We start from the raw sequence: 27161 nt of genomic DNA, 5'->3' as shown, positions 1-27161 counted from the left end.
CCTGGAAGGGTAAATTAAAATTATTTAACAAGGTCTAGCATATGCTTTTCTGGCACAAGTAATGTCTCACTGCCCTCATAAACTGCCAAGTCTTTACTGCACCCCAGCCCCTGCTCGCCTTTCCCATCTCAGTCTTAGCACATCTTTCCCCGGCCCACTCCTCACAACTCTCGGGTTCCTTGCGCACACCATTATCTCCCTCAATTTAAGACTGTGCTCAAGCCCTTCCGTCCCTTAAACTCTCAGACCAATGTTACTTCCTCGAGAAGTGCTGGCCGGACCCCATTCTCTGTCCATCCAACTGCCTTGCTTATTTATCTAGGGACAGGATCCCTACCCCAGCCTGGTCCCAGGGCTCCTTAAGTGGCCAAGAACGACCACTTCCCGGGCGCTGGGGTCACAGGCACGCATCATATCCAGTTTATTCGGTGCTGAGATGCAACGCAGGACCATCTGACCTACACCCCCAAGCCTGCTTTGTTTTATTCACCCACCAGCTAGCTCTGAAACTATTAATGTGCGTGTTGTGCTGCTGCACGGAGTCCCGACTAGACTGCTCGCTCCAGGACAGGGAACTTAGCTACATGGTCACTGCATCCTGGGTGCCCAGCCCTGTGAGCAGCAGCCGCGCAGAGCAGGACCCTTGAATATTCAGTGTGGACGAAGTACCAGGCTCTCCACGGCGAGGGATGTGGGGTGCACTGAGCTCTGGGTTTTAGGGCACAGCAGCGAGGTTGGATTGTGGCTGCGGGTGAACCCGGGTGCTGCGGCTGCGGGAGGCGTGAACCTGGGACCTTTGGAGGACCCCGGATTGGGAAACAAGGCCCCGCCAGGGGGGTTGGACTATAAGCGGGTCGGGATCAGAGCGACACCGGCCAGGACCCCAGGCTGGGGACCGAGGTGACCAGTGACAGGCGGGCGGTGCAGTGCCTCACCTGGGCGCGGCTCACCTGGTGCCCGCCGCCCGCGCTTCCGCCAAGCCCCGCCCCCGGACCAATGGCAGTGCGGCGGCGGGGGAGACGGGCTCCCATTGGTTAAGGGGGAGCGGCCGTGGACGCCTATTGGTAGAGCCCCCGGAGGGGCGGGGCCGAGCGCTCCATGGCTCCGGCCTGCGGGCGGCGCTCGGCGCTCGCTGAGAGGCGCGGGCGGAAGTGGCGACGCTGGCGTCCCGGGAGGCGGCGGGCGGCGACAGCCCGGGCGCGGACGCCCTCGGCGCGGGCTGGGGCATCACCAAGGGCCTCGACCCCGAAATGGCGCTGCTGGCCGAACACCTGCTCAAGCCGCTGCCCGCGGACCGGCAGATCGAGACCGGGCCCTTCCTGGAGGCGGTGGCCCACCTGCCGCCCTTCTTCGGTGAGTCCCCGGCAGCCCTTCCCACCTGCCCAGACCTCTCTGGCCCCTTCACTCCCTTCAGATGCACCCCAGCCCTTCTCCGCCAGCGCTCCCTCTCACCCCTCGCCCCCCCCGGAACATTCCTCACTAATGCACCAGGGGCATGCTGCACCAACCTCCCCCGGCTCCCCGGAACGCCTTCCTCTTCGGCTTCATTCCCCCCCCCCCCCGTCCCTTTCAGAATGGTTCTCAATTCTCCCCCCCACCCCTTAAAAGGAATCAGCCCTCCCTTCCCCAGATCAAAGACCACCCCCACCTCCAAGGGCTTGAAGATGGAGCTGCAGAACTCAAGGGCGCTTTTCAGAGGAAGTCATGAAAAGATTTTCCTCGGTCTAGGAAAGGGGTCAGGAGAAGGGGAGTGGGTGGGTCGTGGGGGTGATGTCAGCGGCAGGGTGCTTAGCTCCAATCCCTCCCTCCCTCTGGCTTGGAGAGGAGGGAGTCCTTCTTCCATATGTCAAGTTGAAGAAGCTCTTAGGAGCGTTAGCCTGAGTCCCAACCCCCCCCCCCCCCCCCCCGTCCAGTTTCAGACCCTCTTCCTCCCCTCCTCCAGCCCAGGCCTTGTTGGAAAGTGGAAGGAAAACCGATGCCGCCTGCCCTGCCCTTTGCCTTGCAGTCCACAAAGGGTGCAACCTGAGCTTTCTTCGTGGGGAAGCTCCCAGTGCCCTACCCTGCTAGCTCATTTGGTGACTTTGCGGGATGACACCAGCCCCCGGGGCAGAGTCCAGTTGAAACACACACTTGGGCAGAGCCTTGAGGCTCCTTAGCCTGAGGAGGTTGTCTGACAGCCACAGCGTCCCTTGCTTGTCTCATGGAGATGCTTAGGACTTGGTGGGAACAGTAGTTCCCACAGGGACTGTGTGGCCATGTGGCCATGGAGATGTGGACACCGGTTTTCCTCTTGAGCCTCAGAGTTCCTGTCTGTGAAATGGAGGTGCTGGTCTAGGCTGGTTATGGGGGATAAATGAGGGCTTGTAAGAGCAGATGTTTGCTGTGGAGAGGAAGCCCTGGATGAAGGTCTTGAATGTAATTTTGGGCCCTTTCCATAGATGCCTGACAGGTGGCGTTAGCCCTAACCCTGAATGCAGTTGTCTGTTGGAGGAGGAGCAGTGACCTAAGAGCAGGCTCTTGGGCTCCCTCAGCCACTGCTGTGCTCCAGGTGTTCTGAGCATGAGCCAGCAGGTACTCTGTCAAACCTGTTGAGTGCTTGGGACCTGCTTGTCATCAGTATCTCAGCTGGAGATCTCAGTATCTCTCCAGGCAGGGAGCTGCTGGCTTTAGCTTTGATTTATATGACCATATTATGTTTTTTTTAAAATATATTTATGTATTTACGGGTTTGCCTGCCAGGGCCTGGAGGACACTTTCCAGAAGTCAGTTCTTACCTTCCGCCATATGGCTCCTGGGAATCGAACTCAGGTCATCTGGCTTCACAGCAAGCTCCTTTCCCTGCTGAGCCATCTCGTCAACCCTGACAACACTGAGTTTTGTGTGTTTGTTTCCTCCTTGGTTCTCTGAGTAGTTGCTAGTTAGAGCCAGCCTGTCCTGGGTTCAGAATCTACTGGAGCCAGTGGTTCTCAAGTGAGGGCCGCTTTGTTCCTGAGTGGGTATCTGCTGGTGTGTGGAGGTGGTTTTGTTCTTTGGAGTTGAAGGGGTGGTGCTAAATGCTACAGGGCACTATCCAGGTGCTTCTAGACACCAGCACTCAGAATGCTGCAGCCCTGTCAGTGGCTCCATGGTGGTGATGGCATGGCTTCCTTGTCTTCACTGGGGTGGCATGTCAGCTTTGTACTTGGGGGCACCCCTTGGGTATGAGCGTCTGGCTGCTTTGGGAGGAGATGGGAGGAGGCAGCTGGAGCCAGGGCAAAGGAGTGTCCCTCCCTCCCTGCTCCTGGTCTCAAAGGACCCTTGTCTTTGCTGCCATCCAGGGCTGTGGATGTCACAGCTGTGGACAGAAGCACCATTTAGACCAGCGCTTCAGTGGAGTTGGCCTATGAAGGGTTAACTGGCATGGGTCACCCTAGAGCCATTTATTGTTCACCAAAGAGGGTCATTCTTGGCACCTGCGTAAAAGAAAACATTTTGAAAGTGCTCTTCCTGGGTGGAGCTTTCTCCTGTGGACTCAGGTTTCAGGAGGGTTCTCCCACCCTGGCCTAGGAGACGTACTGTCAGCTGTAAGGTGGGGTCTTGGTCTACATCTTTGGAGTGTCCCCAATCGCTTGGATGAACTGGGCACAGTGTGTGTGGCCCTGGACTACAGCTGGTCTGGAGTGATGGCCACAAGGAGCCTCTCAGGTATTTTGAAAACAGGTTTTCAAATCAGCGAAACCCAATGGTGACTGCCATTAATTGATCATTTACTAGGTACTAAGGATCTAATATGGATTAACTGGTTCACTTAATTCCTTCACAGACATTGGTTTTGAAACCAGGGTCTTGTAGCTCAGGCTGGCCTTGAATGAACTATGTAGCATGGGCTGGCCACAGTTTCCAAGCTGCTGGGGTTCCAGGCATGTCCACCATACTCAGTTTCAGGAGCCGTTTGGTTGGTTGGTTGGTTTTCTGTGCTAAGATTTCACTCTGTCCTGGAACTCCCTGTGCAGCCCAGGCTGGTCTCAAAGGCGGTTCTCCTGCCTCAGCTTCCAAATGGCTGGCATCACAGGTGTGAGCTACACTCTTGGCATCTCACAGCCTTTCTGTTTTGTTGTTGTTGTTGTTTGTTTGTTTGTTTGTTGATTTTTTTGAGACAGGGTTTCTCTGTGTTGTTTTTGGTGCCTGTTCTGGATCTCGCTCTGTAGACTAGGCTGGCCTCGAACTCACAGAGATCCGCCTGACTCTGCCTCCCAAGTGCTGGGATTAAAGGCTCTCAAAGCCTTTTGAAGTAGGATTTTTGAAGAACAACCTCTGCCATCACTTCAGAATATTTTCTTTCTAGATTCTTCTTTCTATATCTTAGACAGAGAGAGAGATGTTCAACTTCATTTTCCTTCTAACTACACAATGAGGCTGTCTTCCTACGTCACTTGTCACATCCACAGTGGCTTAGGCTTCTACTACTTGAACGTGGCCACGGTTTAGCAATCCCCTCATGCTGGACCCCCACATGGCTTCTTTTTTTTTTTTTTTTTTTTTTTTTTTTTTGTTTTTTTTTTTTGGTTTTTCGAGACAGGGTTTCTCTGTGTAGCTTTGTGCCTTTCCTGGAACTCACTTGGTAGCCCAGGCTGGCCTCGAACTCACAGAGATCCGCCTGGCTCTGCCTCCCAAGTGCTGGGATTAAAGGCGTGCGCCACCACCGCCCGGCCCCACATGGCTTCTTACTTGTCGCTGTGGTGGACAGTTCTGCTGCCAACATCGTCAGGTCAATTTCTCCTGCGTAGTTCTTTGGGTGTTTCTCAACTTTAGAAGAACTTTCTGGATCCAAGGGCAGGAAGGCTTGGGACCTGTTGGAACAACCACCTTAACTCCTCAGGGTGTGGCCTGGGATCCTCGGCTGGGCTGGGTCAACACTGATTCTCTCTGCTCCTGTGGGTGTGGGCCACATGGCAGCCTGCTCCCCTGGTTTACAGCATCCCCGTGGGGACTCACCCCGCCTCTGTATCTCTAGCCTGATTCTTCCACTCATGCAGGTCTTACCACGTCCACTTAGAGGCTGGTCCTTCACCCATCTTTTTTCTCCCCTCTGACCCAGTAATTGGATCTTCCCGGCTGATCGGTTACAAGGCTGACCTGTGACTCCTGCTCTCTTATCTTTTAGGTCAGTTATGCGGCTACACTCTCGAGTCCAGGAGGCCTGATGGCCCTCCGTGGCGAGAAGCCTCAGTGGTTCCCTGTTGCCCTCTCCTGAAATCTCTGTGGCCAGCTCTCTGAATGACTCCCAGCCCGCAGATGGCATTGTGCCCCTGTCCCCAGAGCATTCCCTGTGCCAGCCTTTCTCCTCACTCTGCATGCCACTCCACTCACTCACCCACACACCTCCTTCCTTTTGTCTGGCTGGAGTCCACAGGTCCTTGAGGAATTGGCCTAGCTCTAACCCTACCCAGAAAGTCCTTCCTCCTCCCTGTGGCTCCTAGAGCCCATTGTGTCCTGTGGTTCTGAATAACTTCAGTGCCCAGGACACTGTGAGCTGCAGCATTTGCTGAATGCATCCTTTTTTCTTTACTTAGTTTTTTTTTTTTAGTATTTTGAGCCCCTTTGTAGCCCAGTCTGGCCTTGAATTTGTGACACCCCTACCTCAGCCTCCAGAGTGCTGGCGTTACCAATCTACACCACACTTGGCTGCATGAAAGGGGCTTGGGGGGAGATGTTTGCTTGTTTGTTTGTTTTTTCCATTCCCATTCTTCTAGGTTCTTGCCAAAAATGCTTGGCTTTTCTTTCCACATTAAAAGACATGATCAGATCAGAAGCCATAACCTCTGCCCATCCTGCACGTGTGACAGGCATTAACTAATCAACCACACTTCTGTTTTCCCGCTGAGCATAGATACAGCCTCAGCGTATTTCTCTTGGTCAATTAAAGTTGGTCCATGAGGTGACTTCTATGACAACTCTTAGCTCTCATTATCTAAGGAAAAGCCCCGGATGGAGGAACCTAGGGCCATGATTTCTGCCCCTCACTTCTTGAGGTTTTAATGCTGGGATACATTTCCTTCATTTGTGACTCTTAGCATAATTACATCAGTATCCTTGGGATCTGCAGGTACATGGCACTCAGTAAATGTGTGGCTCTCCTTTTCCTCTGCTTTAGTGCCTGCTCCATTGGGGGTGGGTGGCAGTGCTACTTTAGAATCTCAGAATCCTCTGCTTCCTGCAGCCCAAGAAACTGAGGCCAGAGAAGTTATAAAACTTGCCGCCGGGCGGTGGTGGCGCACGCCTTTAATCCCAGCACTTGGGAGGCAGAGCCAGGCGGATCTCTGTGAGTTCGAGGCCAGCCTGGGCTACCAAGTGAGCTCCAGGAAAGGCGCAAAGCTACACAGAGAAACCCTGTCTCAAAAAACCAAAAACAAAAAAACAAAAAACAAACAAACAAAAAAAAAAAAAAAAAAAACTTGCCAAGGTCACACAGCCATCTGAGTCACCCATCTGCCGAGGCCAGAATTCAGGCCTCTGGACTGCTCACACAGTGCTCCTGGCTTCCTGTCCAGTAGAGGAGAAGAGCCCCTGTGGACACAGCCTGCTGGGCCCCTGCAGAAGTCCAGTAGCTTCGCTGGCATAATAGTGACTTTGCCACATGGCAAGTGGCCTGGGAGCTGCAGAGTAGATGCCCATGGGTCCCTCTAGGGGACCTCTGTCGGCCACCCTCCTGCCACTCTGAGCCTGTGGCTGCTGCTTCTTGCTGTACAAATTAGAACAGCTGGGGTTCAGGGACCATTAGGCTTGGGGGAACCCCAGGCAGGACAGTGTTTCCTCTAATTGGGATGCACAGACCAAACACATGGGAAGTGCCTCCTGCACCCTGATCTCTAGGACACTCTCCTGGTGCACCAAGCCCTTTTGGGGGGCTGAGGACCCCTGGCCACAGCCTTGCCATGTTTTACATGTCTGTTGAGGGGTGTTTGCATGTTGACTCTTCTAAGATAAGTGCAATGGAACTGTGCTCCCCCTCCACTCCAGGAAGCTGGTGACAGTCCTCGTGGTGGAACAGGGGACATAGACTGTGCTGGTGTAGGGGGCACTTGGAAGATGAAACAGTACCCCGAGGGGACACAGAGCCGGAAGAGACCCTTCCTGTCCTGGTTTGTTCGGCTTTGAAAGTCCTGTAGCGAGCGGTGTGGCATCAGAAGGAGGCATGGTGAGCCCTGCCCAGCGCTGGTGCTCCCGGCTTAGTGAGGACTGTTGCCAGTACGTAGGATGGCTGCTTTTGAGGTGCAGAGGGGAGCAGTGGCTTTGAATCCAACTAGTTTCCTCCCGTACCCGTACCCTGAACACCTGGGATGAGTGGGTGGGAAGAAACGTGGCCGACGTTCTCGTCCAGCTGAGCCCCATCGGGTTCGAATTCTGTTGGCGTCTGGATAGAAGCATACAGTCCATGTCCGTTCACGTGCCATCTGAAGCCCCCAGGGGGTGGCCTCACAAGGTGACGATGGTGCTTGATGCTGGAGTCACCCCACCTTCGCATGGGTGAGGGAGGCTGCCAGAGCGCACGCAGTACAGCCCTTGGGAAACGCAGCTCTGCTGAAGAGAAGGCATTCCTGAGCCTTGGTGACTGACTGCCAGGGCCCAGGGCCAACCGTTGGCTGCTCCAGCCTGAGAATCACTCCAGTGCAGCTGAGAGCCATGTGGAGTAGGTCTGGGGCCCCGGTGTCATCCGCTTGCTCACCCTGGCCTCCTGAGATGGCTCGTCGGCCTTTCCCTGTTGAGGACATCTGGTTCTGAGGTCCAGGCCTCTCTGTTAGTGTGAGAGCAGAAGACAAAAGGAAATAGCCAAGCGTGTGTCTGAACTCGTGGACCTTGGCACCTCCTCACCTGCTCTGCAGAGGGATGAGGCACACACAGTGCTGGGAATCTCTCAGGGGCCGAAGTCCGGCCCTTCTGTGACCTGACCCCCCCTCCACCTCCCCCCCCCCCCAGCCCCCGCAACACTCCGGGCAGAGCAGAGGTGGCTAGGCAGTGTCCAGACGGAAGCTCTCCTAGCCCAGGACCTGTTAAACACATGTATGCTCGCATCACAGCTAGCCTTTAAGATTTAAGATGGCTCTCAGGGGCAAGCGTGGGAGTGGCTGGAAACTCATTTCTAACCCTTATGAAGGAAGTAAGGAACAAGGGAATCGGGGCGTTTCTTAAAGAAACCTCGAGGCCGATGCAGCCCTGGGGCGGGGCAGTCAGCCCTGCATCTTCAGGGACAGCTGTGTTGTATGGGAAGTCCTCTTCTGGGCAACAGCTTCCTGGGCTTCGGTGTGGCTGGGGAGGGGAAGCTGGATGGGACATGTGACAGCGTCGGAGCCTGGGGCTCTGGTCTTAGGTTTCATTGTTTCTGTTTTTAAAATGGCTTTGTGGGTCTCCCTGCTTCTGTTACATTCTTACTCAGTCTGTCTTTCCCTTTATTGTTACAATGTAGCTAAGCTTTCTAAGCTCTTTTCAGGGACCATCAGACTCCTGCCCCCCGGGACGGTCGGCTTCCCCTGGCTCCCTAGTAGTCTACAAGCGATTGCTCCAAGGACATCCCTTTACTCCTACCCAAGCCCGCCTCCTAACGCTCTGGAAGTCATGCCTGGGTGATTTCTGTTGGCTTTTCCTCTTCAGTCCGTCAGTGTTTCTTCCTCCTTCCCTTCTCCGATTTCTTCTTTAGTCCTTCCCTCATTGTGCATGCTAGGCGCGCGCTCCGCCATAGATCCAGTTTCCAGCTTTCTGCACAGCCAGGATCGTTGTTTTCTGGATATCCTTTCTGGAAAACTCTGCCTGTTGAGAAAGATAACGCTGTGATATGTAATAAGCATACTAAATAAATAAATAAGACTTTTTTTTTTATTGAGGTGCCCTGCAGGAACTGTGCGGAGCCCTTCCCGAAGCCTTGAAGCCTTGCAGTGAGATGGCTTATTTTACTAACGAAGCAAGTGTAGCTCAGAGACGTTAGCTGATTTCCCCCAAGTCACACAGCAAATCAGATTTTCTCAACTGTACTTGCAACTCAAGGCTGGCTTTTGCAGGGGACAGGATCTCACTCTATAGCCTTGGCTGGCTTGGAACTCACTATGTAGACCACCAGGAATAGCCTCAAACTCACAAAGATCCTACTGCCTCTAGGTCTGCCTCCTGCGTGCAGAGAGAGTAAAGGTGTGTGTCACTACACCTGGCCTCAAGGCTGGCTGTTATTAAAGAGGGCCACTGTGGACAGACAATGTGCAAACCCAGGGTGGCTTCTTAAAGGCCGGTCCGGACTGGCTTTTTTCCCCTTTGTAGGCAGATAATGTAGAGCAGAGCCTGCCTTAGAATGTGGGCGTCCTCCGTGTTCTTTCCTTCAGAATCGGCCTATGACCTGAGCCTGGACACCATCCCCAATTAATAAAAGATTCATCTCCATCAGCTGTAATTTGAGCCACCCATTCTGATCTTGTAACTCAGGACCTGTAACATTAATCTGCTGGGAGTGTCTAACAAATTTTGTTATCTGGCTATGAAAAAAGGCATTCCCAGCAGAAACTCCCCACACACACAGCGTCTGTTGCCACATAGTGACCACTCCTTGGAAATAAGCGCTCAGGGATTGAGTTAGGTGTGTCTCATCAAAAGCCGAGTGCGTCCTGGTTCTTCATGTGATTGCTCATTTACCTGTGATAGAGTCTGGCCATGTGGTTCAGGCTGGGCTTCAACCCTCCATCTTCCTGCCTTGGCCCCCGAGAACTGGGATGACATATTGTTCTTCATTGAAAATGATTTCTGAGAGGAAGTGGGGGTGGGGTGTCAGGACATGGCTAATCTCTTTGTTGCTCCAAATTGGGACAACGGGAACACCCTTTGTTGTGAAAGATAAAGCTGCATGCCTGTAATTCTAGCTACAAAGTAAGTTCAAGGCTAGCCTGCATCCCTCAAGTCTTATTAGACAGAGACAGAGACAGAGACAGAGACAGAGAATGAACAAATAGGGCTTGGGAGGAAGACCTGAGTTTAATTCCCAGAACCCATGTAAAATGCCAGGTGTGGTGGCTCATGCTTGTAATCCCAGCGCCAGGGAAATAGGTGGCTTCTTGGAGCTCACTGGCTGGCCAGTCTAGCTCACTTAACAAGCCACAGGCCAATGAGAGACGCTTACTGTCTCAAAAAAGATGGAAGGTGGCACCCAAGGTTGACCTCTGACTTCTGAACGCCTGTGAACCCACATGAGCGTACACACAAACACAGAATAAGTCAGTAAAGACCTTTGGAACACCTAGGATGGAAATTTCCAGACGTGTCTTTTCTGGAGAGGGAGAGTAGGGGGCACTCAGCCTTACTACGTCACCCAGGCAGGCCCTGAACTGATATTTCCTGCCTCAAGCCTCCCAAGGGCCAAGGCTGTGGGCATGCACCATCACGTTGCAAGGCTGGAACCCAGGGCCTTGCGCATGCTTGGCAAGTGCTGTCTGTGATGCCCGGCCACACCCTGGCTGGGCTGAGTACAATGACTTGTGTTCAACTGTGTTGAAGGAGGAAATGAGTGTTTCTGGGTGGCATGTAGTGACAAGTTGGCTGGTGGACAGTTCTGCTTTCTGGGCAGTGTCAGCCATCTGTGCCGTAGTGGAGACCCAGGCAGGAGCCCCTAGGTGGCCCCTGTCCAGGCACAGTTGTCCCGGAAGGCACAACTGGACTCTGCAGGCAGAGAGGAAAAGTTAGCCATCCACGACCCAGAAGTGTTTTAAAAAAGATGGAAGACATTCAATGCAGTGCCGGGCGTGAAGGTTTGAGGGAGCCTGTGACGTCACCAGGCCACCCTTTCTGTTTTTTATGATGACTCCATTTAGAAAGATACAAATGGCTTGCTCTATGGAAGCAGGAACATCAGTGTTCCGTTTATGGGTTTATTTTAATTCATGTGTATGTGTATCTGAATGTGCTATATGTAAAGGGGCCCCTGGAAGGGTATACTGCGCTGGTTTGGTCGGCAGCGGTGGAAGAGTCGCGAGCCATGGTTACCAGAGTTAGAATGGCCTTTATTAGAGAGGAGAGGGGATAGGACAGGAGAAGCCAGGCCTGGCAGAGAGGAAACAGAAAGAGAGAGGCGCAGAGACAGAGACAAAGACCGAGAGAGCATGTGGGGTGCCCGTCCGGCTTTTAGGCTGGGACTTAGTCGCCTGCTGATGACGTAATAAGGTGCCAGATGAGACCCCAGCAGTGAATATACAGAATCCTTACAGTACCCACAGAGGAAGTCAGATCCCCTGATGCTGGAGTTAAAGGAGGTGGTGAGACACTGGGTAGGGGTGCTGGGAACTGCACTCGGGTCCTCGGGCAGGGCAGCAAGTGCTGTTAGCTGCTGGCCATCTCTCAGCCCCTGTGCTACATTTTAATAAATGCTATCTAGAATGGTTAAGCTGATATAGTCATAAAATTACTCAGTTGATGGAGAGATCCCCATTTAGTTGTATATTCTTCTTTCTCACCGAGACGAAGCATCTTTTTTATTTCATCTGTGAATTCTTCATTCTAAAGAACTTTTCTTCTTATTGTTCTGTAAATACTCTTTATATATTTGAGATAGTGAACAGCCTTTATTTACTTTCTCTGCTTCCTGCCCCACTTTGTTGAAGGCCTCTTATAAGAAGCTCTTGGGTTTTCTAAGCAGATTTATTGACCTTTTCTTATGCCTTTATTAGGTATGAGAGGCATTTCCCCGGTGTTCTAACCCCCCCCCCCCCAGCTTTCCCACGCAGCCTGCCTGTTGGGGCTTGTGTGACAACAGGAGGTGGTGGCACTGTGGGCCTTCCTGTTTTTAAAGGCAGCTCCCTTCCTCCTGTGGGTCACAGGAAAAACTGGAAAACCTTCCAAGTGCCCTCTCCCTCCGAACTGCAAAACTAGTCAGACAAGAAAGGTGGTTTTCGGGCAGGCTGGGCTCGCCTGTTCTGGGGGAGCGGTTAGGCCCATAGGCTGTGGGAACAGGTAACTGGGTGGGGCCAGCATGGGTTTAACTATTAGAAAGGCCACGGTGAGCGTGAGGATTCAAACCATGCTCTGGGGTCCCCAGCCCTGAGTTCACAACAACAGAGAAGTTCTAGAGAGCTAACGTGGGTCTCTTTGGCCCTCTTACCCACCTGGGTGAGTCATTCAGCTTCTCTACGGTGCCCCCTGCCCCCTGTAAGCCATGAGAAGCAGACCCCAGCCCCCCTTGGAGTTCTCTCTGGGCTGCACCTCTGGGCTGCAGGAAGTGAAAGGTTCACACTCAGAGTTCTTATGCCACTTGTCAAAGCCATGTCAGAGTCACAATTCACACCCAGAGCCAGCTGGCTCCAAAGTGACAGGCAGCTTCCCCTCTAACCACAGAGACTCAGCTTCTAGGTGCCACTGGCCTGTTTGGCCTACAGCATGGGGCACACCGCCCCAGGCCTTTCCTGCCCATCCACCTGGGGTCACCCTGACCGCACACTCTCATCTTTTACTTTCTGGGGTAGGGTCCCACTCTGTAGCCCAAGCTGGCCTAGAACTCATGACCCTCCTTCCTCAGTCTCCAGCATGCTGGGGTGACAGGCCAGGCCCACTCTCTTTCTTCAAGTCCCTCATGGAGCCTTTGATCCCCGCCTCCATCCACCGCACCCTTCCCCCACAGCAGAATGGGCGCCCTGACCCGGGCAGCAGCCGTCAGCCACACACACAATGACAGCTGCTGTGGGGACAGGGCCCGCTGACCACAGCGGCTTTGTGACCCTCATCGAGCACTCGTCAGGAGAATGGCAAACAATAAGCCTTTCTCCTGCCTGCCACCAGGGCGGGTGCTCAGCGCCACACCACGGCTGTGCCCTACGTTACCCACGCTCTGCCGTCCAGCCCAGCTTCCCGGCATCTCCTGTGGCTGATGATCACTCAACACCTGCCATGTTCTCGACCCGTATCTCCCCTCACAGCGGCCCTGCCCCGCGTGGGAGTCCTAGTCTCCCTTTGCAGGAAGAAAAACTGAAGCCCGAGTCCCTTCACAGACCCTCTGCCATCTTGGGTGGGTGGGTGGGTGCTTAAAACGTATACTTGGGGGCAGGGTCATCCAAACTATGCTAGAGTGTACACAAAGGGGAAGCGGGGGATTGGAAAAGCGAGGCTGAATCTGGATGCCTCTGGTACCCAAGGGGCCCAAACTACACCTGGACTATCTGTATCAGGGTAGGGAGGGGTAAAGACAAGAGAATCGCTGGAGCTTGATGTCTTTCCAGTAAGTGAGCGCTGGGTTCAGTGAGAGGCAAGGAGAGCGATTAGGAAAGAAGCCACTGCTGGCCTCTGGCCCTCACACGCACATGCGCAGAAGTGTGGGAGAAGGGCCTACCAGGGAAAGCACCACGGAGATGGGCTAGGTACTACCAGGAGCCTGCTGGGACTCTGAGAAGTAGGGCTGACAGCCTGCACCAGGGCAGCGACTTAGGCTCCACGCGGGACTTCAGCGGGCCGGTGTGGTGGGACACACCTGTCATCCCAGCGTTTGGAGGCTGAGGCAGGAGGACCATGGGCTACACAACCCAATCTCTCCAAAAGAAAAAAAGTGAACCACGGGGTGTACAACGGAGTTTGCACTCTGCAGAGGTTCAGAGAGATTTGCTAGGCTGTGAAACCTGACCCTAGAGCTAGGAAGTCACAGGCCGATCCACACTCCTTTCCCAGTGTTGCCCCACACTGGGCACCCTGCTAAGTAGGTGTGCAGTATTTTTCCTTTAAACTGATTCTTGCATTTATTTGTATGTGTGAGCAGGTATGTATGAGCCATGGCACCTGAGTGGGGGGGTCAAAGGACAACTTGTGGAAATCTGTTCTCTACTTCTACCGTGTGGGTCCCAGGGATTGAACTCCGGTTACTTGGCACTGAGGTCACCACTGAGCCATCCCTCTGGCCCTTAATTCAGGTTTTTGGTGATGAGAGTCACACCCAGGACCTCACACATGCTAGGCAGAGGCTAGCCTCCACTGCGCTGAGCTTCACCCCCGGCCCAGATGCAGCACTGTTTCTTGGTTTCTTTCCAGAGACTCTGCTTTGCAGCCCAGGCTGACCTCAAACTCTCTGTGTCCCTGTCTCTGCCTCCTGAGTGTGGGGATTACAGGTGCATGCCACAGGCCTGGTTGGTGCGCCTCAAATCCTAATTTCTGACCCCTGTGCCAACCCTCCTAAGTGCTCAGCGCCCCAGCTGACAATGGGGGGAAACAGATGTGTAGTCTGGGAGACTTGCCCCAGGGAGGAATGTCGGGCCATCTGGTTCCTCGTCCCACTGTGTCTGGGGTGTGTCTCTCAGGTGCTTCCAGCTCACACCTCTTCATGTGGGCAGTAAAAGAGAATTCTAGATGACCAGCCACACGTGCTGGTCGCCTTCACTGGAATTTGACCTGTAAAAGCTCTGCTGCTGTCATTCGGGAAGCCCTTAAGCCCCTGTCTGCCTCCAGGGCAGCGGTATCTCCCTTCTGTGGGTTTAGCACCTGCCCTGTGCCCTTGACTCAGACTCAGCGAGCCCACTTCTCAGCAGGGAGAGGGTGAGTGACAGAGGAGCATGGCAGCTTTGCTCAGGCTGAGAGTGAGGCCAGTACTGGAGTGTGACCCCCAAGGCCGGCACCCTCCTCTCTGAGCAGCTCTGGCTGCTATGGTATTCTGGCTGCGGTGATGGCCTGCCAGAGGGGCAGAGCCAAGGGGGCGGGGGCCGGAGCACAATTCTCGTCCCCTGTGGAGCCTGGCATTCCTTCCAAGCACGCATGGCCAGGCGGCTCAAAGGTGTCACTGCTTGTTCTGCGCCCCATTCTCCTGAGACCTGCCAAGAAAGGTTCCCACCTCCACATGGAAACACGGTAGCTCCAGGGAGGGCAGAATGTGTGTCCTGTTCACAAGATGGGGAACTTGAAACTCAGATGAAGGGCAGTGCCCGAGCCTACCCTGCCAGGGTGAGTGGGGCACAAGTCAAGTCCAAGGTCACGTGGTTAGCTGCCGGACACTGCAGATGGGACACTGAGCAACTCCAGCAGCCTCAGAGGCCCCGCCCAGTTCCGGGGTGACAATCCACTCCCATCCAGAGCCCAGCACTCCCTGAATTCACTTGGCCGTGGGGCCTTCTGAAAACTTATAAATGATCCTTCCTGAGCCCTAAACACCCAGGTGACGGTCTTCTATGGCCTGTGGTGGTTCTGAATGCCATCTTGGTTGGGAGTCTAAATCTCTCTTCTCATTCTGTTCCCAGATTGCCTTGGGTCCCCAGTGTTCACACCCATCAAGGCAGACATCAGTGGGAACATCACGGTAAGTTTCCCGTCAGGCATCTGGACCCGCCCCAGCCCCGTTCCCAGCCTGAGGTCAGGGAAGAGGGCAAAGATCCGAGGAGTCCCAGCCCCTCCCCCGCAGGGCCAAGGTTCTCAGTGTCCCCTTGCAAGCACACAGTCCGGGATTGGCCTGACACTCTGCCACCCCCTCCGCCAAACAAGGACTCCAGAGATGGGGAAATGGTTCCGTGTTACAAACCTGCATGCCTGAGTTAGGACCCTCAAACCCACAGAAAAGCATTACTGGGCAGCATAAAAATAACCCCAGTGCTGGAGGAGTGGAGAGAGGTGGGTCCCTGATGGTCACTGGCCAGCCAGTGAGAGGCCGTGTCTTTAAATAAATAAATAAATAAATAAATAAATAAATAAATAAATAAATAAATAAATAAATGTGGAGGGCTAGCAGGATGGTTCAGTGGTCAAGGGTGCTTGCTGCTCTTTCAGAGGCCTAGAGTTTGGTTCCAGCACCCATACTGGGCAACTCTCAAGTGCCTGTAACTCCATTTCCAGAGATCTAGTGTCCTCTTCTGGCCTCCGTTGGCACACACACACACACACACACACACACACACACACACACACACACCTCCAGTTAAACATCATCATGTAGGTAATCCTGTAATCCCAGCACGTAGGCTGAGGCCTGAGGATCCATGCTAGCCTGGGCTGTCTAGTCAGGCCTCCCACCGCCAAGAAAAGAACAAAAAAAATCAAGTCCATGGTCAGCTTGACTCTTCCATGCAGAGAGGCACCCGGAGGGCAGCACAGGGCTTGGGACCCGCTGCGTGGTCTCATTTCTCCAACCCAGAGGATTTCGAGCCCGGTCCTTCTATTACTGTCTTCACAGAGATGAGGAGCTTGAAGCTCAGAGTGGTTGATGGTTCACTTAAGGTCACACAGCGGGAAAGTGACGGGTGGGATTCAGACTCAGCTGGAGTCTCGACAGACCCATCTGGCGCCAGTTCAGGGGCTGTTTTGTCTGGATAGCTTTGAACCTTTTGCCTGCGTCCATCCTTCTTCATTGTGGGTCTTCAGGTCTCTGATGTCTGTGACAGCGTCAATAGCAGTGGGAAGACATGGCTTCCGGAGCCGGTCAGGCGAGGGCCCACTCCCTGTCCCAACCCTGTGGCCTTTGACACGTGCGTTACCCCTGAGCCTCAGAGTCCTAATCCGTTGACTGGGTTCTGAGTGTGGTGTCAGGGTCGCCAAAATGACCGCGTGGGGCACTTGGAGCATTTCAGGGACCCAGGCTCCCGGGTGGCACCAGTACCCATGAGCAGGCGGGTGGCATAGGATGGGACACTCCGCTCAGTGTGCGGAAGCTGTCTGTGGGGCAGTCTGTGATGGGAGAACACCTGTGCTCTATTCCAGAAAATCAAAGCCGTGTACGACACCGACCCAGCCAAGTTCAGGACCCTGCAGAACATCCTGGAAGTGGAGAAGGGGATGTATGGAGCAGAGTGGCCCAAAGTGGGGGCCACGCTGGCACTGCTGTGGCTGAAAAGGTGATGGCCTCGGGGTGGGGCGTGGCTGGGCCACGTTGGGCAAGGGGTGCTAATGCTGCCATTTAATAGCTACAAGAAACTTCCGAAGGCTGATAGATTCACGGTGGCACTTCCTGTTCTAGCCCCAGAGACGGCAGGGGAAGTGCATTTTCCAGTCTTAGTCTTCTCCGTTCTGTATGCACCTGATAAGTCTCAGATGCTGTGAGTCAGGTGTGCCATCTCCCCATCCCCACGGAGGAGGCCACAGGGGCATCTGGAGGCCAGGTCCCAATCCAGGCCTGAGCAGTGGTGGTGTACTGCACAGAGGTAGCCAAGTCATGCGTGCACAGGTGGAGTTGTGTATTGTGACTCTTGACAGAAATACAGTAGATCTCCTGAGTGCACAGGTGTGTCCCTGCTTTGAATCTTGTCAATGGTCTAGCAGCTCCAGAATCCTCTAGCTGTGGGATTCCAGCAGCTGCTAAGAAGCCAGGGACCCTTTCCCTGCCCTCCAGCACTTCCCACTGTTGACATCTCAGGGGTCTGGGCCAGGACCTAGGAGGACAGCTTGTCCCCTGAAGCCCAGCCCCCAGCCCCCAACACATGCTTCTCTGGTGAACCAGACCTGGGGAAGCTGGCTTCCCGGAAGTGAGGCCCGGTGGTCATCAGGGTATGGTTGCTCTAAGAGCTGCCCCAGGTACAAGGCCTGACCTTGTCAGCAGGCCTTGAAGGCCAGGGCTGAGGAACATCCCCCAGTCCATCTACCCAGCAGTAGCAAGGCAGGTGATGTCGCTCTTCATACCTAAGTCACCTGTGGGCCTATGAGTGACCGGGAAGGCAGTGCTGGCTCTGGAGCCTAACACAGGCATGTAAGTATGACGGGCACCTGTCATATGAAGAAGCTTCCAGCCAGGACAAGCTGGGACGGAGCCCTGCTCTCAGTGCCCTGCTCCAGAAGCCCTCACCTGGGCCACCCCCAACCCCCTGCAGGAAGGGAGCAGAGGCATTTGTCGGGTTGTGTAAGGGGTAGAGAAGGCAGGAGGCTGGTGAGCGGCTGAAAGGGCACTTGGCTGTGGAGTGGCTGGTGTGCCCAGTTTGGCCCCATGTGTTTGAAGGGGTAGGATACAGGGCCCCATGTGCATTACACTTTTGTGGCCATGGCAGAATGAGCCAGATGGAGAAGGGTCCCTTTTAGCCCACGGTCTCTGAGGGCTCAGCCCTTGGTCACCTTCACTGATTCTAGGCCCAGTGTGAGGCAAGACATCCTCCTAACAGCACAGTGCTGAAGAAGTTACTCATCTCTTGACTGACAGGAAACAGGAAGTCGCTAGGGACTCACTTCCTCTAGCTAGACCCCACCTCCCACAGCAACACCTAAGCCTTCAGTTTAGGAGCCTCTGGGAATTTTCCTGTTGTCTTAAACGCACCACAGGGCTGGCAGATTTGTGATATATTATGTACCCTAATAAATTTGCCTGAAGATCAGAGAACAGAACAAGCCACTAGATTAAACATAGAGGCCAGGCAGTGGTGGCACACACCTTTAATCCCAATACTTGGGAGTCACACGCCTTTAATCCCGGGAAGTGATGGCTGGGCAGAGAAAGGTATATAAGGGTGAGGAGACAGGAACTAGAGGCTTTTCAGGCTGAGGAGTCCTAGAGGTAAGACATGGCTTGTTCCTTTGTCTCTCTGATCTTCAGGCAAAGTTTATTAGGGCACGCAATCTATCACCACAGCGACTGTTTTCTATTCAGGTTTCTTGCTGTGCCCCATGAAGCGTCTTAGGCAGGGCTCGCTGTACAGTAGAGGCGAACAGCCTGGGAGGCAGTGTGCCTGACTGTCCCTGGCCTTTGAACCCTCCGGGGGTCACACTGGCTTCATCCTTTAGGCCATGAGAGGCCGCAAAGACCCAGAATAGGCTCTGCTTAAAGGCGCCCTGCACCAGAGCTGGGCCGTCACATTGCCCGGAAGTCACCTAGGGGAGGTACTCCCCTGTATGTGCACTGTTACGGGCCCTGGTCCTAAATGACTGTCCCCTTGGACCACAGGGGCCTGCGCTTCATCCAGGTGTTCCTGCAGAGCATCTGTGACGGGGAACGGGATGAGAACCACCCCAACCTCATCCGCGTAAATGCCAACAAGGCCTATGAGATGGCCCTCAAGAAGTACCATGGCTGGCTGGTGCAGAAGATCTTCAAGGTGAGCCCCCAGGGGACTAGAAGACTTGGGTTCCTTCCCACTGCCTTGCTTATCCCAGGAAGGACTCACCTGTGCTAGGAGATGGAGCTGGTGCACTGAGGCCCTCGTGCAACCACACCAACCCTGTTTGTGCCCCTTAGTGTCCCCGCGGGTCCCTCAGCCTGTTGATTCCATGGCTGTGAGAAAAGACAGGTCTGCAGACTCAAGAACCGCAGGGTGATGGTGGGCTGGCCTCACTGGCTCCCCTCTCACCCTGGGCTCTCACCTCAGGCACAGCGGGGAAGAAGGGCCCTCCCCGCAAGGAGATAGCTGCTGTAAAGACCGGTCCTCAGTTTACTGTGGCCTATGTTGGGGTGATACTGACCACAGCTCCTGGAAAGGGGTCTCATGCCAGCCTGGGTAGCTGAGAGGCCCTAGGTTCATCAGGCTGGGAGGCTTAAGGAATAGCAAAAGGCCTCCCAAATGTTCCTGGCTACCCTGCCCCTCACGATGTCCTTGTCACACTACCCCTCCTTCCCCAGGAAGCCCAGGCTCTGATAGGAAGGGTCCCAAGGCAGGCTGGGTCCAGGCAAGAAGAACAGGTCACAAAGCAGGAAGTATGACCACCTCTGGGCCTTCTACCTGGGCATGGCTAGGGTCAGGGGTCATCTTGAGCAGCCCACTCTCACACCCTCAGGAATGACAGCATCTCATGTGCCTCCCCAGCCGCCTGCAAGTGCACCAGTAGTGGGCGCTGTTTCCCACTCCACCCTATGATGATCTCAAAGTCCCACGGTTCAGCCTGGGCCTGGCTGGCAGCTGCACCTCTTCCCAGGATGATCGTAGAGCACAGGAGTTCTGGGCTAGCCTGGGCAACATAGTCAGAACCCATCTCAGAAACAAAAGTGGGCACCTGGGAGCCTGACTCCCCGAGCCTCAGTGGCCTCATCTCTCACACCTCCAGATCTCTGCACAGTGTGCGGCGTGTGGCTTAGGTTCGGGGCCCCAAAGCAATTACTGTCTTCATCATGTGTGACCCCCCCTCCCCCACCCCACAAACCAGGGTCTGGATGTTTTATTTGGCTGTGTCTTTGTCCTCTAAGGCTCTTAGGTTCTGTGAATTTCTGGTTCTCTGCCTTTTGAAGTATTGAAGCAGCCCCCAAATTTAGCCAAGGACAGAAAGATGTGTGCCTGGTGCTGCACTGGGCATCTATATGCCCCGTGCCATGTGGAGTGAGTCACACAACCTCCCTAAACATTTTGTTGTGTGGTTTTGTGTTTATGAGACAGGGTCTCACTATGTAGCCCAGGCTGACCTGGATCTCACTCTATAGACCAGGCTGGCCTCGAACTCACAGATATCCACCTGCCTCTGCCTCCCGAGTGCTGGGATTAAATATGTGCCACCTTGCCCGGCTATCCCCTCCCTAATCTTAACAGAAGCAACCAAATTGAGTGGATGCAGCTAAGGAACTTACTTGAGGCACAAGCTACAGTGTTCTGTCTGTCTGTCTGTCTGTCTGTCTGTATCCATCCCAAGCTGGTGTCTCTTACAGGGGGAGGGAACATGCACTTTACTTTTCTTTTCTCTTCCAACATAAGCAGAGAGACCCGCCCAGCACGAGTGTCAGGGACTCAGGCCCCCAGGCCCCCAGGTGCCCGGTATGCCAGCCCCTGGGTGCCCGGTGTGCCAGCCCCTGGGTGCCCGGTGTGCCAGCCTGGTCTTGCCCCACTAATGCCGCACCTGTCTTCCCTCTCCCCTCTCAAGGCTGCACTGTACGCCGCGCCCTACAAGTCTGACTTCCTGAAGGCGCTCTCCAAGGGGCAGAACGTGACGGAGGAGGAGTGCCTGGAGAAGGTCCGCCTCTTCCTGGTCAACTACACGGCCACCATCGACGCCATCTATGACATGTACACCAAGATGAACGCGGAGCTTGACTACACGGTGTAGGCATCCAGACACACAGCCCCGCGTGGGAGCAAGCAACCCCGAATCACTGTGAATCAAGCTGGGGTCCCCAGCTCAGCTGCCAGGCCAGCCCAGGTCTGCAGGGGCAGCCGCAGCTTGCTAGAGGTCATTTGCTTTTGTGTTTGTTTCTTGCCTATTCTAATGGAGCAATAAACACCTAACTCCTGCTTGCCCAGCAGCCCAGGTTGAGCACACCTTCCCTCCAGTGTGGTCAAAACCAATTAACGTGGCTAACGATCAATTCCCAGGGTTTTCTGTCTTTTCCTCCTCTGCCCAGCTCGGGGGAGACATACACCTCACCCAGCAAAGAAACCTGGTCCATCTGGCCCAAGGATGTCTTAGATGTTTGGAGGACAATGGCGTCTGATTGGAAGTTCAGCAGGGCCCCTGCTGTGGGTCTGTTTAAAAAAGCAAGCTGGCGGGAGCCCTCACATGGCTGCACATCCGCCATGCCAGCCAGCCCTGTTCTCTCTTCCTTGCACTCTGTCTTTTGTCAGACAGGTTTTTGTTTTTTGTTTTTTGTTTTTAAAGCCGAAATGTACCAGCAAGCCTTTTCAAACAAGTGACTAGGCACACACAGGTGACCATACGAGACTGTATCTGCATTCTTCTGCATAATTACTGTCTTCAGGGATGGCTTCTCCAACCTAAGAAACTGCCTGTCATGGGAGCCCTCCAGCTGTGGAGACCCAAGAAACTGCCTTGCTGCCTTAACTGTCCTTCTGGCGCTAAAAAGAGCTATATTTTTTAAAGTATTGGGGTAAACAGACCCTGAAAGAATTGATGTGTGTTAAAGAAAACAAAACAAAACAAAACCCAATGAGGAACAATTGGTGATTTTTATGCAGAAATTAAATAATCCTTAATAAATAAATCTATATTTTGAAATCGTATCTGGGTGCTTCTGTGGCTCTTGACTCTTTTATTGTATTCTGTATCAGAGGTTACAACTGGGGAGTCTCAACAGTCGTTAACTTGGCACACCTGGAAGAGGGACCCTCAACTGAGGAATCGCCTCCTTCTGATAGACCTGTGGTGCATTTTCTCAACTGCTAATTGCTCTGTGGTCTCTGTTTCAGTTCCCATCTCCAGGTTCCTGCCTTGACTTTCCTCTCTGATGGACTGTGACCTATGAGCCAAATAAATTCTTTATCCCCCAAGGTGCTTTTGGTCTGAGGTTCGCCCACAGCCACAGAAAGCAGACTAGAACGGGGACCCTAAAGCCAACCCTACAAGGACCTGTCTTCTGGCCTCTGATTTAAAAAAATACAACTGGTGGCCACATAAGAGACACTGAGAGGTTTTCCAGAAAAATCACGTATGTAACTCCTTTGGAAACACCAGGAGCCAGACATGGGGACATGTGGCTGTAATTCCAGCACCTCAAAGGCTGAGGTTGGAGGATTGTGATTCCAGGCAAGAGAGGAGGGGGAAGAGAGAATCATGGTTCTTAAAATGACCGTCCCTTGGCTAGAAAGGAGGGAAGGGTGCGTTCTCCATTTGCCTTGGTCTCTGCCCAGCCCTCTGACCAAAGGCTGACCCTGTCTCTGATACTAGGGTTACATGGAGAGGGAAATGCTTTCCTTGACCTCTGCTTTCCAGACTGGACAGTCTTATTAGAGTACAAGGTGACTCAGTGCCCAGAGTGGGTCAGGCTGCAAGTGAGAATGCCACACCCCGGGATGCACCTTGAATCAACTGGCAAGGAAGTCAGGGTGTGGGCGGGAAGGGGACACTCCAGGGCACAGACATGGTGGCGTGACCCACTCTGGGTCACTCACTGTTACTATGGTTTGGGGGCTTCATCCTGGAAATTATGCATCACCTCAAGAGGCTTGAGCCTCCAGATACCAGATTTGGAAGGCTGCCTCAGAGACGACTGAGGGATGAAAGCCTGAATCAAGTCGTTCAGTCTCCTACTTCATGATCTGTTTTAATGTCACTGAAACTCAGAATGCCGCTGTTCCTCCTACGCTGTAATTGCTTTCGGAACCTGGGCCTCCTAGAAGCACAACACTCTGCCAACCAAAAGAATTCTGTGTCTTCCCTCTAGCTCTGATGTAGGACAGTGAGGTCTTGGGGGCACTTTCTTTTTGGAAGGGAGAGACTTGCCCAGGGCCAGCCTCCTTCACTCCAGGCACCTGCTGGGATATTTTGAGCCCAGAGACAGGCAGTTAGCTCATCCTTGTCCTTGGGGCACTGAGTTCTGCCTGCGGCAGGGACAGAAAGTAGACACAATGAGCACAGACTGTGTACCAGGCCCAGCAAAGGTGCTTTTAACACATCAGTTCACAGCCACCTGGGATGTCAGAAGCCCCACTTACCAGAGGAGAAAACAACCGCCCCCAGCCCGCTGCAAGGGACTCCCACCTGAGTATATGCCCCACGACTCCCAAAGAACCCCTTAGGTATCCCCCAAGGAACCCCCTTACTGCCAAGAAACTCCAACAGCCCCGAGCTTGCCCCTTGATCTATTTGCTGGTTGACTCATTCACTTAGAATGACTAGTCTCAAGCTCTTACCGATGACAGACCAAAGCTTCCTCCACTCCTCCGGCCTCAGTTTCCCTACCTGTAACGCCGAGGTCTTACCAGGTTTAAATATAAATCTTACTGCAGGATCTACACGCGCGACTGCAGCGGTTTTGGAGCCGCTTGGCGGGTGTTTAAAAACTGCACCCCCCCCAAGTGGAGGGCGTGCGTGAGATGTGACCGAGCATAGAGCTCCTGCGACCCCACCCCCACCCCACGCTGTTCCAGTGCGGACAGACAGACCCTAGCTCGTCCAATGGAACCGTGCCCGCAGTTCCCGCGGATCCGGGTAGGTGGCGCTGTCGGCACGCGCGGCTGCTGGGGAGCCAGGGGGCGGGGCCTCCCAGCCCCTCCTTCCTGCCCCGCGGGTGGCCACGCCCACAGTGGCCGGGTCCAGCCGGCTTCCGCGTTCTGGCTTGGGGAGTCCTGTCACTTTTACTGTCGCCGCTGCAGCGCTACCAGCACCTGACAGTTCCTGGATGCAAGTCCAGTGCCCTGGCCCTTCCAGTCGGCCTCTCGGAAGTCCCAGTGTCCCCACGTGTACGAGACAGGAGCGTCTCTGCTCTTCAGGATTATGTAAAGTACTGTGTGGAAATGCCCGACGCAAAAACAAACCAACAACAAACCAATAACATAGGGCTGGAGGAGATGGCTGCTCTTCCAGAAGACCCAGGTTCCATTCCCAGGACCCACACTGAGGGTGACAACCGGCTGTAACTCCAGTTCCATGGCGTAGACGCCTTCTTCTGATCCCTGTGGGCACTGCCATGCACGTGGTGCAGAAACGTACCGGCAGGCAAAACACTCATGCAGTAACATAATTTATTTTTAATTTAATAAAATGCCCGATGCACAGGACATGGTCGACAATCACCTTTGCTGATATTTTTTATTTATTGTGATTCTGCCACCTGGCCAGAGCTCCTAAAGGGACATCCCAGCCCCCACTTATTTTTTTTTTTATTTTACTTTTATTTTATGTGCATTGGTGTTTTGCCTGCAGGTATATCTGTGTGAGAGTGTCAGATCTTGGAGTTACAGACAGTTGTGAGCCACTATGTGGCTGCTGGGACTTGAACCCAGGTCCTCTTGAAGAGCAGTCAGTGTCCTTAACCGCTGCACCATCTCTCCAGCCCCTTCTCGTTCTTAACCCCACAGCAGAGCCTGTGCCAACATATCGATAAAGAACAGCTCAGGAGCCAGGTGTAGTGGTGTATATCAGTACCCCAGCACTTGAGAGGGTCCACAGTTCTGTTAGGCTGCAATGGACACCTAAGCCCTAAGACCAGCCTCTGGCTTGTCCTAGCTATGAAGTCACATCGGCCCTCTGTGGCCTGGGATGGGACCACACATGCAGGGGCTCAGTGCAGCCTTGAGCTCTGGAGGAGGCTGAGAGTCGTGGCTACTTGGTGACTAACCATAGCTCATTCCTTGGTCTGAGATGATTGCCTGGAAGGCTCTGCTGTGTGGTTAAGCCCGAGAAGTGGGGGGGCTGGAGAGACAGCTCTTTTTTACTGAGCACCTACTCTGTGCGGGACCCTGGCAGGCTCAGAGAATCCTGCAACAAGGTACACAGGCGCCCGTGCCCGGGCACAGAGCAGAGGAGGAGAGTCATGAAACCAGATAGTGAGTGGCAGACAGGGCCGTGTCATGGGAATATCTGTGGAGTCCTGATTTAAACTAGGGGTTGGATGAGCTCTCTGAAGAGGTGGTGTTAGAGATGAAACCTGAGCAGGCTCTGGAGAGAGGCTGGTCATAGCTAGTGTAGAGGCCACGGAGTAGGGGAGGACAGGAGCATTCTGTCTTTCCTGGTCAGGCAAGTTCTGCCACTGAGCCATGCCCCAGACAGGAGTTGGGATGTCTTAGGGACAAAGAGAGGCCCAGGTAGCCTGAGGCAGACGGTCTAGGAAAGATGTTCCTCCTGTAGGTGCTGAGTTTAGCCAGGAGGGTTTGGGTTCTGTCCTCAGAACAGGGAACTGTCTTATCACTCCTGAGAAGACGATTGACAAGTTTACACCGTAAGCAGCTGTTCAGCAGGTGCTCAAGGAGGCCCCTGTTATGGACTCCAGAAAACAGCTGTGCCCTGCCCTGTCATAATAAACCCCTGGCTCTTTCCTGCTGGCACAGGCACAGGCACCTGCATCCCCTGCCTTTGTGGGCAGACCTGGTAGGGTGGTGGTGGTGGTGTCTTCTAAGTCATGGTCCCGGGGCTGGGACTATAGCCCAGTTGGTAGAGCATTCAGCAAAGGCAGGTAAAACCCTAGCATCACATAAACTGCATGTGATGGCTGGCACATACCTATCCTAGACTCGGGAGGTGGTAGCAGGAAGATCAGAAGTTCAAGGTCACCCTCAGCTACATAGCAAATTCAAAGCAAGCCCGGAATACTTGTGACTTCGTCTCCAAAAAAAGCCATCATAGTTCTTGCTCCAGACAGGCTATCCACATCTCACAGACCTTCATCCACACCAGCAGCCATCCAGGATCCCCTGTTAAGAAGCCCTAAAGTCCTCTCCCTCCCAATTCGATCTCCGAAGTGCCCCTGGCCAGCTGTGGCTAAGCCACACCCACAGGCTTCCAGGCCAGCTGCCCGGAGGAATGGCATCACAGCCAGCAGCTAAGCCCTTTGAGTGGCTGTGCCCATGGTAACGGTCATCTGAGGAGACAGGCTTCCTCCCCACCTGGCCTCAGGTTTCTGCCCTAGGGAGAATTCCAGAAGGGCCTGATTGAAGCTGGGTCTTTGGCAGGGTGGAGTCTCGGGCTCTGGGAAGAAAGCCAGCTCTTTTCAAGACCAAGGTATACAAACCAACTCATCATCCCCAGCCTCCCTGGACCCTATGTCTCCATGGCTTCTGGGAAGAGATGGGGGTGTGACTTTGTGGGGAGCTCATCCAGTCTGGGCTGTGTGGCTCTGGGTAGATGTCTTTGCCTCTCTGGGTATATGCCTCCTCTCCTATATCCACGAGGAGTTCAAGGAGACAAAGGTCTGCACAGTACTTGGCACACAGCAAGAGCTACATAAATGCACATTTCCCAGTCCTAGTGTGTAGGAGTGTATGTGTGTGCATGTGTAAATATATGCCATATTTATATTGCTGAAAGGAAATAATTTATAACAACATTTAAAGATTAAGCCAAGCTTAAAATTTCAGTTTAAAAATGAAGCAGAAATGTATGCGCTGGTTGCTCCCCCAAAGGATTTCCTTAGTGGGCTGGGATGCTGCTCACTTGAAGCACTGGCATCTGTTCCCAGCACCACTTAGAGCAGTCTTGGTGGCAGGTCTGTAATCCTAGCACTTGGGAGAGTCCGAAGTTCAGAAGTTCAAGGTCATCCTTGGCTTCCTAGTGGATTTGAGGCCAGCCTGTGTTAGAAACTGTTTAAAAAAAAAAAAAAAAAGGCAGAGCCAGGCGGATCTCTGTGAGTTCGAGGCCAGCCTGGACTACCAAGTGAGTTCCAGGAAAAGGCGCAAAGCTACATAGAGAAACCCTGTCTCGAAAAACCAAAAAAAAAAAAAAAAAAAGCATTTCCTTTTGTAAATGAAATTGTAAGGTGTGCTTTGATGAGGTCGCATTGTTCATTTAGATTTGGGGGTGACTGAGAAGCACTAATGTGGCCAAACTCGAGGTCACAGACATGCTGACCCTAAGTGAGCAACCCTCATTGGCTGCATTTAACATCTTGGTTTGAGATGCCTGAGGAAAAC

At 53.7% G+C, this 27161-nt stretch overlaps 1 protein-coding gene across 1 annotated transcript; it reads left to right on the top strand.

Moving 5' to 3' along the window:
• The first annotated feature begins 1151 nt into the window (after nt 1-1151).
• Gltp (glycolipid transfer protein) lies at nt 1152-21813 on the top strand. The gene is made up of 5 exons (XM_059248952.1): nt 1152-1353; nt 15213-15271; nt 16663-16796; nt 18827-18977; nt 20725-21813. Exons 1-5 carry the CDS (start codon nt 1251-1253, stop codon nt 20905-20907), a joined length of 630 nt encoding a protein of 209 aa, XP_059104935.1. The 5' UTR covers nt 1152-1250; the 3' UTR covers nt 20908-21813.
• The last annotated feature ends 5348 nt before the right edge of the window (nt 21814-27161 follow it).

This window comes from Peromyscus eremicus, chromosome 23 (assembly GCF_949786415.1).
Source record: "Peromyscus eremicus chromosome 23, PerEre_H2_v1, whole genome shotgun sequence".
Lineage (NCBI taxonomy): Eukaryota > Metazoa > Chordata > Mammalia > Rodentia > Cricetidae > Peromyscus > Peromyscus eremicus.
The sequence above is the reverse complement of the archived record's forward strand: the minus strand, read 5'-3'. Positions and strand labels throughout refer to the sequence as shown.

Bases quoted from the DNA above. Each gene is read 5' to 3' on its own strand.
- Gltp (XM_059248952.1), top strand. From the start codon at position 1,251: ATGGCGCTGCTGGCCGAACACCTGCTCAAGCCGCTGCCCGCGGACCGG. The intron at 15,272-16,662 runs GTAAGTTTCCCG...GCTCTATTCCAG, and splicing joins ACATCAGTGGGAACATCACG to AAAATCAAAGCCGTGTACGA. The intron at 16,797-18,826 runs GTGATGGCCTCG...CTTGGACCACAG, and splicing joins GCACTGCTGTGGCTGAAAAG to GGGCCTGCGCTTCATCCAGG.